We start from the raw sequence: 19,475 nt of genomic DNA on the forward strand, positions 1-19,475 counted from the left end.
AAAGCTGAAATTCGAAGTGGAAGTAATGCAGCCGTTCATGTGAAAATATTTGCTTGGGGTATTTTTACCAAAATGACAATGACATTCCTAGACTCAAGTGTAACCTGGCTTTAACTGCAGCTGTCAAGGACCACCATGTTGACCTCACCGCATCTGTGGTGTCTAATTTGGGTAAGCGCCCACCAAGCTGACACCGACAATGACGACAGAAAGAACAATCGCTCGCCGAAGCACTTCCACTAAGTCTATTCAAACAATACAACAACTGATTTTACACACTTTGTTTGATCTTTAACACGCTTGAATGTCAAGCACTCATCAATCCAGCCATTCAAAACTGGGTCAAAGTCCTACAGAAGAAGGATACAGGATGTTGATGTCAGTATCAGACATGAAATGCTGTACAGTATCAGTAGACAGTGGTAACTCAACTTAGTATAAGAGTGTTTTAAGACAAGAGCTGCCTCTCACCGAGCAAAATGTGAGATACAACATCCCCGTCAATATTTGGTGTAGCAAATGAACCCCGTAAGATCCGACCAAAACATTTGGTCTTAACCGCTAGCATTAGCTTATAGCTAGCGATCGACATAAATTTGTTTTCCAACCAGGAGGAAAGTGACTAAAGCAGAATGAGTCTGTTGCCAGTGTTAAAACAATTTTCAAATGGTGTACATGTATCCATGAAAATATAGAAAAGCTGCTGAAGGTGTGTTTGATAAAGAGGTAGCTGGAAGGATATACCATCAAAGTCTACTCTCCAAGGTAAATACTGTACATTATTTTTTTACATTACTTCATAAAACGATTGTATTTTCCGGATTATAAACCGCTACTTTTTTTCCCAAGCTTTGAACCCTGCGGCTTATACAAAGGTGCAGCTAATCTATGGATGTCTATTCGCTAATTTAAATGATCCACTTAGAGAAACTGTTCAGAGTGTTTACAAAGTACAAGGAAAAATTATTCTGATTAACATCTTGAACCTTATAAAAAACGTACCGGTTTTTATCTGCGGCTTATAGTCTGGTGAATTTTAGGATTGTACGGTATACCGGTATTAGTATAGTACCGCGATACTAATTAATCATATTTGGTACTATACCGCCTCTGAAAAGTACCGGCGTCAAAATGTAAACAAACGCCATTGGTGGATCTACACCTAACATCCACTGTAATGATACCAAGTACAGGAACGTATCTAGTCGATACTACTATGATTACGTCGATATGTTTTGGCTTTACAACATCTTCTTCGTATTATTTTAAAATGTATATTATGTTTATAAACTCAGGAAATATGTCCCTGGACACATGAGGACGTTGAACATGACCAATGTATGATCCTGTAACGACTTGGTATCGGATTGATACCCAAATGTGTGGCATCGTCCAAAACTAATGTAAAGTATCAAACAAGAGAAGAATAAGTGATTATTACATTTTAACAGAAGTGTAGATAGAACATGTTAAAAGAGAAATTAAGCAGATATTAACAGTAAATGAACAGGTAGATTAATAATTCATTTTCTACCACTTGTCCTTAATAATTTTGACAAAATTATAGAATGGAAAATAACACAATATGTTACTGCATATGTCCGCAGACTAAATTAGGAGCCTTTGTTTGCTTACTTACTAATGAAAGACAAGTTGGCTTGTATGTTCACTATTTTATTTAAGGACAAACTTGCAATAAGAAACATATGTTTAATGTACCCTAAGATGTTTTGTAAAAATAAAGCCAATAATGCAATTTTTTGTGCTCCCCTTTATTTAGAAAAATATCGAAAAGTACCGAAAAGTATTGAAATAATTTTGGGACAACACCAGTGTGGCCAATATATGGGAGAAAAAAAAAATTCCCCCTAAAATTTTGTGGGTGCGGCTTATATTCCAGGACGGTTTATAGTCTGGAAATAATACTTTATAAATAGTACTTTTTTTATCTAAAAGTTTTTTTTTCTTTAAAAGGCATGTTACATGTTAAAATTGTGCTTTTTTTGGGTGGGGTCAGGCTTCAATTAAATTGTTTTCAAATCATTGTAATGGCAGACGTTGATTTGAGATACAAGTGTTTTGAGTTGAGAGCTCCGTCACGGAGCTAATTGAGCTCATAAATTGAGGTACCGCTGTATATACATTATGCTGGAAAGGCCCGTAGACACAATCCATTAATAGTGTGTTGGAGTGCGGAATGCAGTCATGGTGTATCCATCTTCTGGCTTTTTTTCATCCCCCCCTTCACGCATAAAGGCTAATAACAATAATAGAGGCACGGAGGGCCAGCTATGCTCCCCCTCTCCTCCTCCCGTCTCCCCCCAGTGTCAAAGATGTATTTGTCAGGGGGAGTTAGAGTCTCTGGGGACACGTCCCTCTGAACCGCCAGCCAAACTTCTCCCCTGCGTTCCTACGTGGCCTTTACATTGCACTTTCTCCTTCTCCTTTATTTTCCTTCTCTTTTTTTTTGCACCGTCCATCATTTGTCACTAATGAACAAATGCACTTTTCACTCCTCTTATCTGCCCCCCGCCCCCAGAGAAGCAGCTCCTCTGCGGCCGTGCATAATGAGAACTAAACACAAGCCTGCGCAGGCTCACATCTGGAAGGAGTTTGGACATGGCAGTTTCCTACCAAGACGCCTAAATATTTAGGTTAAGAGTTACTGCGTGTGGACGAGCCTGTGATAAAGGGGTGGGAAAGGGAGAGAAATCGGGGTGTCGGAGATAAAGAAAAAGAGGGAAAGTGGACAGATGACTGGCTGTCACTAGCATAATGTGCCATTAAAGCACTGATAAGCGTTTATAGGGTAGAGGTGAGGGTGGACTTCATAAGAGGTGGTGATATTGGGCTGGCAGGAAAAACAAACAACTTGTTTTAGTAAACAAACCCACATTGGGATTTCCCAGGAGGATGAGGGGCCTCGGCTGGAATGTTCACAGGGGCCAGCTGTTGCACGTTACACGTGTATAGCAGCCGGCCCCGGAAGCCTCTAGACCTGCTGAGTCCACCTACAGATTTTTGCCTCATAGGAGAACCCCGAAAGAGAGAGAGCGAGTGAGAGAGCGAGAGAGAGAGAGAGAGAGAGAGAGAGAGAGAGAGAGAGAGAGAGAGAGAGAGAGCGAGAGAGAGAGAGAGAGAGAGAGAGAGAGAGAGAGAGAGAGCACCTGGAATACTGTCAGCAGCGGATGGAGGAATGTCAGGAATAACATGAATATGAACACACATTCCACATCTGGAGCAAATGTCACCGATTGGTAACAAAACAAGCTCATTGAATGTGTTCATGTTCATATTAGACATTCATGCATGCATGGAATGATTGCATTACTTATTTTATTTGACGGTTTGCTGATACTTATTTGTTACATGGGACAATACACATTAACAAACATGTAAAATGTAAATGTGCCAAATTGTAGCAGAAGGCCAATTTCCATCTTTCTTCATTTAAATTTTTAAATCATAAAAAAAATATATATATATATAGATTATTATTTTTATTTTTATTTATTTTTATTTTTATCTATGTATTTATTTATTTTAAAGTATCTCACACATCCCCTTTGTAAAGTAAATATGTGCAACGGATCAACAACAATATTTGGCCATGTGGCTGTCAGGACAAGTAAAAGAAAGAAAAAAACTTTTAAAGTAACAAAGTACAAGGAAAGTAGTTCCCAACACATTTCCAGCAAATAATTGCATTACTTTTTAAAATGTTTAGTTTAATTATTAAATTGTCTTAATTGTATTTCTAAATATCTATCATTATTATTATTATTACTATTATTATTTATTTATTTATGTATTTATTCATGTAATACATTTTCTTATTTTTTTTAAAATAACTATCATTATAGTTTAGTTATTAAATTGTCTTAATTTTATTTTTAAATACCTATCATTATTATTATTATTATTATTATTATTATTATTATTATTATTATGTATTTATTTATGTATTACATTTTCTTTTCTTTTTTTAAATATCTATCATTATGATTATTATTATTTAGTTTAAAGTATCTCACACATCTCTTTTGTAAAGTAAATATGTACAGCATATCAACAATATTATTTGCCCATGTGGCTGGACAGTACAGGTTAGAAAACACGCGTGGCGAAGTTGGTAGAGTGGCTGTGCCAGCAATCGGAGGGTTGCTGGTTACTGGGGTTCAATCCCCACCTTCTACCATCCTAGTCACGTCCATTGTGTCCTTGGGCAAGACACTTCACCCTTGCTCCTGATGGCTGCTGGTTAGCGCCTTGCATGGCAGCTCCCGCCATCAGTGTGTGAATGTGTGTGTGAATGGGTGAATGTGGAAATACTTGAAGGTAGAAAAGTGCTATACAAGTATAACCCATTTATCATTTATTTACATCTCTTTTGTAAAGTAAATATGTACAGCATATCAACAATATTATTTGCCCATGTGGCTGGACAGGACAGGTTAAAAAACATTTTATAAAATAAAAATTAAAATTGCTTTACTTTCAAACTGACAAAGTACGGTTAATAAAATATTTCAAAGCAATATTCCGGCTGATAATTTTTTCTTTAATTTATTATTATTTTTACTTGATGTATTTATTTCATTTTAAGTATCTTACACACCCATTTTGTAAAGTATAGTAAGTAAGTAGAGCAGATACGGGCGTCTTCGATTAACAATATTATATGGCCCATGTGGCTGCACAGTACAGGTAAAAGAAAAACAATTGCTTTACTTTTGAAAGTAACATTTACAGTAAATCACTGTGAAATATCTTTGCAGCAATCTACTGTAACTGCAGAGCTAGGATGTTACAGTTAATCACAATAAAGTTACAACTAAATGCTGAAACTTCACAATTGTAATGTTATAGTTAACTAGAAAATTCCCACAGAAATTTTGATGGTCCTGCTATCTGTGCCCTGGACCTCTGGACCTCTGGCCGGGGGTCGTCGGAAGCCGCCGTACTTTGAAGATAGTGTCGAGTGTCCGAATCTGTGAGTTTTAGGTGTAACTGTACAAAATGAGCTACATAAGTAGCCTAAAACATTAGCATACTCACATGAAAATGCTAACATTTAGCATGTGCACTAACTTTAGCATGCTAACAGTTAGCATTTTTCATATACCAAGTTGTATGACTGTAAGGTGTATGGCTGCGGAAATAGAGAAAAAATTGTAAGATTAGATGAAAAAGTTAGGATGCTAAAGTTAGCTTGCTAGCATGCTAAGGTTTCCATGCTAACAGTTAACAAGTGCCACATACCAAGTTTTATGACTCTGGGGTAAACAGTTGCAAAACTAGCTCAAAAAGTTAGCATGCTTATTTTAGCATGCTAACAAGTTAACATTAGCATGGTAACAGTTATCTTGTGTCAAATACCAAGTTATATGACTCTAAGGTGTATGGCTGGGGAAATAGAGAAAAAATTGTAAAATTAGATGAAAAAGTTAAGATGCTAAAGTTAGCTTGCTAGCATGCTAACAGTTAACAAGTGTCACATACAAGTTATATGACTCTGGGGTAAACGGCTGCAAAACTAGCTCATCAAGTTAGCATGCTAATGTCAGCAAGCTAGCAAGCTAACGTTAGCATGGTAACAGTTATCTTGTGTCACATACCAAGTTATATGACTCTAAGGTGTATGGCTGGGAAATTACATTAGCATGTTAGCATGTTAATGTTAGCATGCTAATGTTAACATGCTAACATGCTAATGTTAACATGCTAACAGTTAACAAATGAAACTTCACAGTTGTAATTTTATAGTTAATTATTCTCTCAGTTTAACAGCATACCGCCACCTACCGTACAAACAAGGGTGTACAAATGATTCCCAAGCGCGGCCACCGCTGCTGCTCACTGCTCCCCTCACCTCACCTCCCTTGGGGTGGTACAAGGGGATGGGTCAAATGCAGAGTTTAATTTCACCACACCGAGTGTGTGTGTGACTTCAACTTTAACTTTAATGTCGACACAACCTTTAAAGAGACAAATCCATTTGAATTCACAATAATTTGTGGCGATATAAAAAGGGTTACAATTAGGGATGTCCGATAATGGCTTTTTGCCGATATCCAATATTCCGATATTGTCCAACTCTTAATTACCGATACCGATATCAACCGATACCGATATATACAGTCGTGGAATTAACACATTATTATGCCTAATTTGGACAACCAGGTATGGTGAAGATAAGGTCCTTTTTAAAAAAATGTATAAAATAAAATAAGATAAATAAATTAAAAACATTTTCTTGAATAAAAAGAAAGTAAAACAATATAAAAACAGTTACCGTATTTTCCGTACTATAAGGCGCACCTAAAAACCTCCAATTTTCTCAAAAAATGACAGTGCGCCTTATAATCCGGTGCGCCTTATATATGGACCAATATTGAGCCCCAACAGGTCTCGCAACTACGGGATGCATAAAGTAACCCCAGCCTCTACTGTAGCGTCTATTCTATGTGCCTTATAATGCGGTGCGCCTTATAATGCGGTGCGCCTTATATATGAACAAAGGTTTAAAATAGGCCATTCATTGAAGGTGCGCCTTATAATCCGGTGCGCCTTATAGTGCGGAAAATACGTTACATAGAAACTAGTAATTAATGACAATGAGTAAAATTAACTGTTAAAGTTTAGTACTATTAGTGGACCAGCAGCACGCACAATCATGTGTGCTTACGGACTGTATCCCTTGCAGACTGTATTGATATATATTGATATATAATGTAGGAACCAGAATATTAATAACAGAAAGAAACAACCCTTTTGTGCGAATGAGTGTGAATGAGTGTAAATGGGGGAGGGAGTTTTTTTGGGTTGGTGCACTAATTCAGTGGTCCCCAACCACCGTGCCGCGGTTAAAAAAATTAAATAAAAAAATTAAATATATTTTTTTTATTTTATTTTTTATTAAATCAACATAAAAAACACAATATATACATTACATATCAATATAGATCAATACAGTCTGCAGGGATACAGTCCGTAAGCACACCTGATTGTATTTCTTTATGGAAAAAAAATAATTTAAAAAACTTAAAAAATAACCCCCTCCGCCCTCCCCCGGTCCGTGGGACAAATTTTCAAGCGTTGACCGGTCCGCAGCTACAAAAAGGTTGAGGACCACTGCACTAATTGTAAGTGTAACTTGTGTTTTTTATGTTGATTTAATAAAAAATAAAAAAATTAATTTAAAAAAAACGATACCGATAATAAAAAATCCGATACCGATAATTTCCGATATTACATTTTAAAGCATTTCAAGTTACAATCACAGTATTTTACTGTGAAATAACATATGGATATTGTCATTTGTTGTAATGTTTGATGACAGTATTTTACTGTGAAAATATACCGTGATGAAATCCTGGTGAATGTTTGACAGTGTGACTTTCGGCGCCATGTTGAGTATTTGTAGCAAAACAAGCTGACCATAATGAGTAGGTGTGGCAATGGAAGATTATCTTCAATCACCTCAAGCACCGCCGCCATTTTCTTCATGCCATGTGTTTAGCAGATGTATAATCCTGACTTTATTAAGCCAGCCTATAAATGGAGCACTTCAGCTCTCCTGGGGCATAAATCCACTTACTTTACCTCATGCGCTCGCTCCACTGCAGCCCTTTTCTTACAGGGGAACAAACAAAGCAGCCGCAAAGAAAGTATTAGAAATCCTTCTTAAAGAGTGTGTATACACCAACGCCACCCAAAAATGTGTCGCCAATAGGTTATGAGCGCATTCGTCACGTGAGATTGTTTGTTTTGGCGTGGACCACACAAACGAGTACGAACATAACCAACTAAACTGGACGCTGAATTATTATGATGCGTTCCTTTGCCTCGGGGAAGGTAATTGCTATGGCGGCCATATTTAATGGAAGGATCCTGGGAAAGAAATGTGTTTGTGTTTATAGTCAGGGAAGTGGAGGGAGGATTTAAAGTGACAGGCTCGTGTCAAAGAGGCGGGGCCACGTGATGGCGATGATGATGATGATGATGTACAAAGTGACCCTCCGCTACAAACGGCTTCAAGATGTTCACTTTAGACCTGACAAGTATTATAATTGTACTCAGTTCATAAGTTCACACACTTACATGACATAACATTAGGCACACCTGCGCAATCTCATGAGCTTTACAGTATTAACACAGTCGTGGTCAAAAGTTTACATACACTTGTGAAGAACATAATGTCATGGCTGTCTTGAGTTTACAATCATTTCTACAACTATTATTTTTTTGTGATAGAATGATTGGAGCACATACTTGTTGGTCACAAAAAAACATTCATGAAGTTTGGTTCTTTTATGAATTTATTATGGGTCTACTGAAAATGTGACCAAATCTGCTGGGTCAAAAGTACACATACAGCAATGTTAATTAGAGATGTACAATTATATCGGACTGCCGATATTATCGGCCGATAAATGCTTCAAAATGTAATATCTGAAATTATCGGTATAAGTTTCAAAAAGTAAAATTCATGACTAAAACGCCGCTGTACGGAGTGGTACACGGACGTAAAGAGAAGTACAGAGCGCCAATAAACCTTAAAGGCACTGCCTTTCCAATCACATAATATCTACGGCTTTTCACACACACAAGTGAATGCAACCCATACTTAGTCAACAGCCATACAGGTCACGCTGAGGGTGACCGTATAAACAACTTTAACACTGTTACAAATATGCGCCACACTGTGAACCCACACCAAACAAGAATAACACAACATAAACACAACAGAACAAATACCCAGAACCCCTTGCAGCAGTAACTCTTCCGGGGTGCTACAATATACACCCCCTGCTACCCCCTACCCCCCCCCCCCCTACCCCACACCTCAACCCCGCCCACCTCAACCTCCTCATGCTCTCTCAGGGAGAGCATGTCCCAAATTCCAAGCTGCTGTTTTGAGGCATGTTTAAAAAAATAACACTTTTTGTCTTCAATAACAAATATGGCAGTGCCATATTGGCATTTTTTTTCCATAACTTGAGTTGATTTATTTTGGGAAACCATGTTACATTGTTTAATGCATCGAGCGGGGCATCACAACAAAATTAGGTATAATAATGTGTTAATTCCACGAGTGTATATATCAGTATCGGTTGATATCGGAATCGGTAATTAAGAGTTGGACAATATCGGAATATCGGATATCGGCAAAAAAGCCATTATCGGACATCTCCAATGTTAATATTTGGTTACATGTCCCTTGGCAAGTTTCACTGCAATAAGGCGCTTTTGGTAGCCATCCACAAGCTTCTGGTTGAATTTGTGACCACTCCTCTTGACAAAATTGGTGCAGTTCAGCTAATTGTGTTGGTTTTCTGACATGGACTTGTTTCTTCAGCATTGTCCACACGTTTAAGTCAGGACTTTGGGAAGGCCATTCTCAAACCTTAATTCTAGCCTGATTTAGCCATTCCTTTACCACTTTTGACGTGTGTTTGGGGTCATTGTCCTGTTGGAACACCCAACTGCGCCCAAGACCCAACCTCTGGGCTGATGATTTTAGGTTGTCCTGAAGAATTTGGAGGTAATCCTCCTTTTTTATTGTCCCACTTACTCTCTGTAAAGCACAAGTTCCATTAGCAGCAAAACAGGCCCAGAGCATAATACTACCACCACCATGCTTGATGGTAGGAATGGTGTTCCTGGGATTAAAGGCCGCACCTTTTCTCTTCCAAACATATTGCTGGGTATTGTGGCCAAACAGCTCAATTTTTGTTTCATCTGACCACATAACTTTCCTCCAGAAGGTCTTATCTTTGTCCATGTGATGCCAATTTTATCAAGAGGTGTGGTCAAAAACTCAAGCAGAAGCTTGCCAGACGCTTGTGGATGGCTACCAAAAGTGCCTTATTGCAGTGAAACTTGCCAAGGGACATGTAACCAAATATTAACATTGCTGTATGTATTTTTTGACCCAGCAGATTTGCTCACATTTTCAGTAGACCCATAATAAATTCATAAAAGAACCAAACTTCATGAATGTTTTTTGGTGACAAATAAGTATGTGCTTCAATCACTCTATCACAAAAAAATAAGAGTTGTAGAAATGATTGGAAACTCAAGACAGCCATGACATTATGTTCTTCACAAGTGTATGTAAACTTGTGACCACGACTGTATGTGTATTAAACTAAAGTCTTGCAGTATTTGACAATGTGAAACGCAAAATAGTGAGGCAAAGTAGTATTAAAAATGAAATTATTACATTTATGGTTACATTGCATGTATTTTCTTTATTTTAAAATGCAGGTTCCTGCTGTTAACAAGTACCTAACACGTACAGTGGTACTGCGACTAATCAGTTTCATTGGTTCTCTTCACTGAAAGGACTTGTATCTCACATCAACGTCTCTCATTGCAATTTAATTAAATCAACCCAAACAACACAAGTTTAACATGTAACATGCCTTTTAAGAAGAACAACTTTTAAAGTTAAAGTTAAAGTACCAATGATTGTCACACACACACTAGGTGTGGCGAAATTATTTTCTGCATTTGACCCATCACCCTTGATCACCCCCTGGGAGGTGAGGGGAGCAGTGAGCAGCAGCAGGGGCTGCGCCCGGGAATCATTTTTGGTGATTTAACCCCCAATTCCAACCCTTGATGCTGAGTGCCAAGTGGGGAGGTAATGGCTCCCATTTTTATAGTCTTTGGTATGACTCTTGGATGAGAAACATAGTAAGCCTAAGTATTCATTAAAAACAAAGCAAACAAGTATGTTTAATAAGTTGGCCAATGTAACATTACATACAGAGTAACACGGTTTGAATATTAAAAAAATAAAACACTGTACTTTAATTTAGTCATTCATTGGCATACCACTAGATGAAGCCCCTACAGTTTGAAAATCACTACCTTTTAAGAAGAACAACTTTTGGATGAGAATTATTGTATAAAAAAAACAATACAATAGCTTTCCCATAATTTCATGGATAAACGTCCGCCATTTAGATATTATTCTAACATTCTTGGCAGGCGTTAGACTTCTGCTTCGGTTTGGTGGTACGCTCAATTTTTTTCCTTAAGTCGGCGGCTCCATGCTCAGTCATGTTTTTGATGATTTCTTTCTTTAATTCCATGACTATCATCCACTTCTTCTCAGCGCTGTCCTTGGCATTCACATTCTTCCTTCCCATGGTTGGTAAACAAAGTTGTTTCCATAAGTCCAAAGTGTCTATAAGCTGATGCTAGCCAGTCAAACCAGATGTTTTGGTCAGATCTTACGAGGTTCACTGTGACATTTGCTACGCCAACTAATTGATGCTTGTAACGCAAATGTTTGCTTGTAACTTAAAGCATAATAAAGACAGCGCTTATCCTAAAACACTCAAGTTGGGGCACTCTTAAGTTGCGGTATCATTGAATTTGTTTTCAATTTCCTCATTATATTCTATTAAAGATATTGCAGAGAAATCATTTTACATTGTTTATATTAGTCACTGTGAGTAGACTCAATAATAAACACATTGCTTATCAAAAGAATTGACCGCATCAGTCAGATTATCTTTTTTTAAATATTATTTTGCAGATATCAATGAAAGTTGATACAACTGACGGGCAGGGAGCCAAATCCGGCTTGGGAACGACACCAGACGACCCCGCGAGTTGAAATAAAGAAACTTGGAAGAGACTTAACATTTTAACTTAAGTTATGCTATATAGACCAGTGGTTCTCAAACTTTTTTCACCAAGTACCACCTCAGACAACACTTGGCTCTCCAAGTACCACCGTAATGACCAACATTAAAATACAGTTGCATAGTAAGCCTAAGTAAACTAGTATGTTTAATAAGCTGGCCACTGTAACATTACATACAGAGTAACACTGTTTTAATATAAGAAATAAAACACTGTACTTTAACCTAGTCATTCACTGGCATACCACTAGATGGAGCCCCGACAGTTTGAAAACCACTGATATTGATGATCTTTGACTAGCTTAAATAGGGGCCCTAAGTAGAATTTTACCCCCATTACAACACTTTTTTCTGCACTTTTTTATTTATGTAAAATTATTTGTAAACTCTTTTTTTGATGCATCAAATTTGAATTTAATTTGATGCATATTTTGTTCCAAAATAAATGCATTTGAAAGAAAGTGTTCAATAATTCATGTTTTTGTCCAAAATAACAAATTTACCATATTTATTTATTTGTTTATTTTATGAAAACAAAGTGCCAGTATTTAATCCCTATATTGTACATATCGTGCAACTGGAGAGATGACTGGGGAAATGTGTTATATTCTTATCAGTGATGGAGCAAGAAAGGGCTAGGAATACATTTGCGGAAAAATTTCACGTGAAGCACCCTTCCAATGATTAAATGATATTTTGCATGCGCTTATTCGTGCAAAATGAGGCCCCCATCATCCCTTTTTTGCACATCGGGAGGGGATAGCTTTTTGACAGTAGGTCCTTAAGAACAGAAGATGGCTCCTGTTATAGACTTATTTTGTTTTAAGTTTTTTTCCCCCCCAGATTTAGTAACGCTGACAAAATAAATATCAAATACCCACTGCAGAGGATGTGGGTTGTCAGAAATATACAAAATAAGAATAATAGTGCAGAGAGAACTCTGCCCCATCGTAGGATGTGCATGCAAATAAGTCAATGGTCCCCAACCTTTTTTGCACCACGGACCTGTTTAGTGTTGGCATTACTTTCAGGGACTGGCTTTCCAGATAGATACAGCAAAAATAAGTGCATGAAAAATACAACTCACTCAATGTTGAATTAGTGGGAGCCCTGGGCTTGTTTCTTTGCAATGAGATGCAGATGGAAATCAGCCTTTGGCTACAATCTGTCACATTTATATTTGATACGTGCATTAATGTGAATTGTATCATGTCACAAAGTTATAACAAATGGCAACGCATGGTTTTATTTTACATCTATAAACAAGCTTATTAGTGTGTCTAGTGCAGTGTTTTTCAACCACTGTGCTGCGGCACACTAGTGTGCCGTGAGATACAGTCCGATGTGCCGTGGGAGATAATCTAATTATACTTATTTGGGTTAAAAATATTTTTTGCAAACCAGTAGTAATAGTCTGCAAATTATGTGTTGTTGAGTGGTCGGTGCCGTCTAGAGCTCGGTAGAGTAACCGTGTAATACTCTTCCATATCAGTAGGTGGCAGTCGGTAGCTAATTGCTTTGTAGATGTAGGAAACAGCGGGAGGCAGCGTGCAGGTAAAAAGGTATCTAATGCTTAAACCAAAAATAAACAAAAGGTGAGTGCCCCTAAGAAAAGGCATTGAAGCTTAGGGAAAGCTATGCACAATGAAACTAAGACAGAACTGGCTACAAAGTAAACAAAAACAGAATGCTGGACGACAGCAAAGACTTACTGTGCAGCAAAGACGGCGTACACAATGTACATCCGAACATGACATGACAATCAACAATGTCCCCACAAAGAAGGATAAAAACGACTTGATTGCTAAAACAAAGTAGATGCGGGAAATATCGGTCAAAAGAAGACATGAAACTGCTACAGGAAAATACCAAAAAAAGAGAAAAATCCACCAAAATAGGAGCGCAAAACAAGAACTAAAACACTACACACAGGAAAACAGAAAATAACTCAAAATAAGTCACGCCGTGATGTGACAGGTCGTGACAGTACACCCACTTTGAGACAAGAGCTATATTGATGCATGGTTGGTTATGGTTTAAATTCATATCCAACAATTGCGACAACGACTTTTTACTGCCAACTGAGTTTTGTTTTTTAATGATTTCTGCTGGTGGCGTGCCTCTGGATTTTTTCAACGCAAAAAATGTGCCTTGGCTCAAAAAAGGTTGAAAAACACTGGTCTAGTGGGACAGGCTAAAGTTACGTTGGAGAAAATGCAGTCCTTTATAAATGATTTAATGTTTCTCTGCGGCCCGGTAGCAAATGTGTCAAGGAGCAGTACCGGTCCCCGGACCGGTGGTTGGGGACCACTGCATTACAAGACACCTTTGATGCAATAAAAACAGTAATAATAATAATAATAGTAATAAGTGTTGTTGCAACTCACAGAGTGACGGTTCTGTTTGGCAGCAGGTTGGCATCGGGAGGTTCCGTCAGCTCCTCCTTGCTGCAGCTCACCCTGCGCCCAAGGACCTGAGCTCCGTGCGCCTTGGAGCGCTCCTCCGTGCAGCTGCAGCCGAGCAGACCCCGACAAGCCTGGGACGGCCGCGGCCCACAGGCGGCCAGCAGCAGCAGCAGCATCAGCACCAGCACTCGGTCCGGCAGCAGAGGGATGCCAAGGCCGGGCGCAGTCATTGTCCTCCGGCTGGATGTCAGCGCAGCCACCGGTCAACCCATAACTCCAACATGAAGTTGGTGGAGGAGTCACTCACTTATAAGATACTTGTAGGTCTCTCTCGCTTGTCACGGCGCGCCTTCCCTTAATGCAAAATGCAAAAAAAAAAAACAAGCATCACTCGGGGAAACTCTTCGCAGTGTCCATTTGATCCTAAACTTAATCCAGCGGTTGATGAGAGTCACGACTCAGCACGAACATCTGGATGAAAAAGTGCAAAAATCGTATCCGAAAAGTTGTCTCGCACTTTTTCAGACTTGCTTTTCCATCCTGCGCATTTCCATCCAGCGCGACTTTAGCCACATTTAGGCAAGAAAGCGCGCAGAAAAGTAAAGAGGAGGAGAGCCGGCCAGTGTAAAAAGTCTCAATCTAGTTCGACTTCTTTCTGCCTGCTTGTCACACTGCCTTACCCACACGCTAAAGTGCTCTCCAAGGTCCTAGCGCCTCCTTGTATTCGATTAACATGTACGTTACAGGCTACATTATTACTCTTCACAGAAACAAAAGTTACACTTACAATTTTACGTACAATGTGAGTAAAAGGAAAACATATATATTTTGTGTCCAAAAGTTTGGACACACCTTCTCATTCAATGTGTTTTCTTTATTTTCATGGCTATTTAATTAAATTAAAGTACCAATGATTGTCACACACACACGAGGTGTGGCGAAATTATTCTCTGCATTTGACCAGTCACCCTTGATCACCCCCTGGGAGGTGAGGGGAGCAGTGAGCAGCAGCGGTAGCCACGCCCGGAAATCCTTTTTGGTGATTTAACCCCCAATTCCAACCCTTGATGCTGAGTGTCAAGCAAGGAGGTAATGGGTCCCATTTTTATAGTCTTTGGTATGACTCGGCCGGGGTTTGAAGTCATGACCTACCCATCTCAGGGCGGACACTCTGACCCAGTGGTTCTTAACCTGGGTTCGATCAAACCCTAGGGGTTCGGTGAGTCGGGCTCAGGGGTTCGGCGGAGGTCAAGACACACCCGACTCATCGTGTAAATAAAAACTTCTCCCTATCGGCGTATTACAGATACGGCAACAGCAGAAGTCAGACTGTTTTTCCGGTTGTGTAATTTGTTGTGAGTTTATGCACTGTGTTGGTTTTGTTGTTTGAACAAGGTGATGTTCATGCACGGTTCATTTCGTGCACCAGTAATAAAACATGGTAACACTTTAGTATGGGGAACATATTCACCATTAATTAGTTGCTTATTAACATGCAAATTAGTAACATATTGGCTCTTAACTAGCCATTATTAAGTACTTATTAATACCTTATTCGGCATGGACTTATTATAACCCTAACCCTGGCCATAACCCTCTAACCCTAACCAAATAACTCTAAATTAAGTCTTTGTTACTTAGAATATGTTCCCCGAGTGTCCAAACAACTCTAAATTAAGTCTTTGTTACTTAGAATATGTTCCCCATACTAAAGTGTTACCAAAAACATATAACTTTGTCTCAAATTTGAAAAAAAACCATTTTATTTTTCACTAAAGAAGGGTTCTGTGAATGTGCATATGAAACCGGTGGGGTTCGGTACCTCCAACAAGGTTAAGAACCACTGCTCTAACCACTGAGTAGGTATACATTGTAGATGAGGGGTCCCCAAACTACAGCCCACGGGAAGTCCCACGTTTAAAAAAATATATATTATAATTTTTTTTTAATCTGTCCTTTCTAATCCATTTTCTACCGCTTGCTACTCTCGGTGTCTCCTAGCCGCTAGGGCAAATCATATTTTCTAAAATGCATTTTCCCATCAAGTGAGCGCTCTTTCAGTCAAGCCCGGCCCCAGGCCAAATTTTTTTAACCCAATGCGGCCCCCGAGTCAAAAAGTTTGGTGACCCCTGTTGTAGATTGTCAATATAAATACGCTGCAGTACTGCTTGTATCGGACATTTTACATGCAAGCCGATATCACCCGATACTTGTTTCTTGTTTTTGTTTTTTTTGCTGAGATCAGACCGATGTCCGATATCAATATTGAGTAATTTAAGTTAGGATTATTAATAGAAGTTAAACTAATTCTATTAATCATTTTATTTTTTTTCCTAAGGCCTGTGGGAAAATTCAGTGAGGATTAAAAAACAAGTTTCAGCCATGTTGGTGTCTGCGATTTAAGCAAAGATGAAGATGATTCAAGAGATATTTAATAGGAGTTGATTAGAAAGAGATGAATGGTTCCCTTTCAAACAAAGCTCTGTCACATTGTTTGCCTTGGAAGGAGATGTTGAAGTTTGATAGCATCAGTCATGCTGCAGACCGCTGTGGGACCGAAAGAGAAAGTCCGCTTGTGAATTAACGCTAAAGGCTCTCTTGTGTGTTGTGTTTAGTGTTTGTCTCCACATCAAAGACTGCGCTGTCAGTCCCAGGGTCGGTCAGGGAGGAAGTACTGACTTGTTGTGTTATACTTCAACACTCACCATTACAACACACGATTGAACAATGATGTCCTTCTAAAAGAATGAAACTTGGATATAACTTAGAGTAGTCACTGTACAGCTTGAATAGCAAATGTTTTTTTCTTTTTTACTATCCAATAAAACCAAGTCAGTGCAATCATTATTGAGTAAATAAAAAAAATGTTTCCTTAAATGAACCGCAACTTCCCAGCGGTGGCAGCAATCATGCAGCCTCTACAACCACCATGTTTGACTGCAGGCTAGGGTTGTATGCTATAACGGTGCTAGTATAGTATCGCGGTACTAATGAATCAAAAACGGTACTATACTCTGTTTGAAAAGTAGCGGGTTCCAAGTTTTTTGGGGTTTTTTTAACGGGCGTTCCGTCACGTCATGACATTACTGGTTTTACGAGTAGAGGAGCGTGTTCGGCAGCGCACAATCACAGAGTACTTACAAGCAGACACAGTGTGTAGACAGAAAAGGGAGAACGGACGCATTTTGGCCAAAAAACTGACGATAAAGGTGAAGTTATAACACTGAAACGCCCTCAGGAAGAGGTGCTTTAAAACATGGCTAGCTAGCAGCGAATATCCATCCGCAGTCGGCAGTGTTTTAGCTACTTCTAAATCACTAATCCTCGCCGCCATGGCGACGAATAAAGTACGTTTCTTACAAGTTTCATCCCTGCAGGACGAGGAATAGCTAAACATGCTTCACTACACACCGTAGGAGGATACAATAGCTCACCGGCGTCACCGCTAACAAAAGCTAGCGCGCCTGAATGTAAACAAAATGCCATGGGTTGATCTACAGCTGACATCCACTGTAATGATACCAAGTACAGTAGCATATCTAGTAAGGGTGTAACGGTATACAAAAATCTCGGTTCGGTACGTACCTCGGTTTAGAGGTCACGGTTCAGTTCATTTTCGGTACAGTAAGAAAACAACAAAATATAAATGTTTTGGTTATTTATTTACCAAATTTGTAAACAATGGCTTTATCCTTTTAACATTGGGAACACTATAATAATTCTGCCCAAAAATAGAAATAGCTCTGTGTGTGATGGATGTGAGCCACCACTAGGCTGATCAGTGCAACAGGAGGCAGTCATGAATGCTAAGGATAACAATAACATACACATACACACAGGGTCGACTGCCAGGGTTAATGCGGTCAACCAGTTGTTAATGCGGTCAACCAATTGTTATATGTATCCAGTGATTATATTATAAAGTTATTTTCCATTTAACTTCACCAGTTTTAGATTATTTTTATTCAAAATCGCTGAATTTTCACATTTGCTGTGATCAGCAGCCAGTTGAGGCACGTCACTGAGTTAAGCCTCACCATGGATTGCGCAATGACTCGGCTAACTGCTGGCCTGCTGTACAGTGAGACCGTATTGCTATATGAATTATATTATACATTTCCATAGTTTAGTTAGCTGAGGTATATAATGTACACTGTATTTTGTCAACAACTGTATGTGTGTAACGTGTTTCTTGTGCTGAGCAATCATAAAACGGTTGCAAAAGACGCACTGTGTGAGGCTCGCAGTAATCCCGCCTCATGGTGGTAGAGGGCGGTAGTGATCCCAGAGATCATTCTTGTGACTACTCGGGCGGCAGAAGAAGTGACAACAAGCAGCAACAGTTAGTAGCAATCGTTTATTTGTTCCTCTCGCCTGGACTATTAACATGGAGGATTACATATCTAAAATAAAACAGTTTTCTAAACTGGACTTTCAATCGAAGCAGGAGGTAATAATTAAAGGATCATCTCCATTGAGACAGAGAGACTTTTAAAACTGAAGAAAGATAAGGAAGACTTCTATAAACAAGTTATCGATGCTTTTGTTCAAAAGGAGCTGCGCATGGACTTCATTTATAAGTAAAGGTAAGACCATAATAACGTTTTTTTTATTAAATGTGCTTTTTTGTGTGCTACAGTTTGTATGTGTAAAGTTAAAGTTAAGTTAAAGTACCAATGATTGTCACACACACTAGGTCTGGTGAAATGTGACCTCTGCATTTGACCCATCCCCTTGCTCACCCCCTGGGAGGTGAGGGGAGCAGTGGGCAGCAGCAGCGCCAGGCCCGAGAATCATTTTTGGTGATTTAACCCCCAATTCCAACCCTTGATGCTGAGTGCCAAGCAGGGAAGAATGCTGGTATGAGCTTTTAAACATAACCCGTTAACTGCGGCCAATCAAATGGTGAATAAGATACTCTTTAGGGTTCATATGTTTGTAAATCTGACTGTGATGAAGTCAGTGCCTCACCAGTCATGAACCTCACCGCACGTCACTGCGGTCAACATATATAAAATAAAAACTAAATAAGATAAGGCTCAGAATGGTTTCTTAACAACACCTTTCTACATATAAAGTGCAACATTAAACTGCCTCAAGTTGTTGCTCAGATTAAATAAAATGACAAAAATTTTCTTCTACATATAAAAAGTGCAACAAACAGTTTCAAGTCAACTCAGCCTCAGATTAACATTTCTTTTCACCCCCCAGCCTTTAACCCTGGTGACTTTCACTCAATCTTCATGTTTTTTGCCAGAAAAATCAGTTCATCCACATTATCTGCAGAAAGAGCAGCTGTGGAAAATACCCTTTCGCTGGGCATGGAGGTAGCAGGTATGGCGAGGTAGTGCCTGGCTAACTTGGCAGTAAGAGGATATGTGGGCTCATTGTTCTTCCACTATAGAAG

The 19,475-nt window shown here is 39.0% G+C and overlaps 1 protein-coding gene across 2 annotated transcripts in view; it reads right to left on the reverse strand.

Moving 5' to 3' along the window:
• Positions 1-19,475, reverse strand: part of adgra2 (adhesion G protein-coupled receptor A2) — a 130,966-nt gene that overhangs the window by 99,932 nt on the left and 11,559 nt on the right. Inside the window, exon 2 of one of the 2 annotated variants that reach the window (XM_062051423.1) lies at positions 14,051-14,422. In XM_062051423.1, the coding sequence (XP_061907407.1) occupies positions 14,051-14,298 (248 nt within the window). In that variant the 5' untranslated portion in view covers positions 14,299-14,422. Of the gene's footprint in view, positions 1-14,050; positions 14,694-19,475 lie in introns of those variants that run through there. The other variant, XM_062051422.1, reaches the window with a different exon arrangement.

The sequence above is a fragment of the Entelurus aequoreus genome, linkage group LG06, assembly GCF_033978785.1.
Source record: "Entelurus aequoreus isolate RoL-2023_Sb linkage group LG06, RoL_Eaeq_v1.1, whole genome shotgun sequence".
Classification (NCBI taxonomy): domain Eukaryota; kingdom Metazoa; phylum Chordata; class Actinopteri; order Syngnathiformes; family Syngnathidae; genus Entelurus; species Entelurus aequoreus.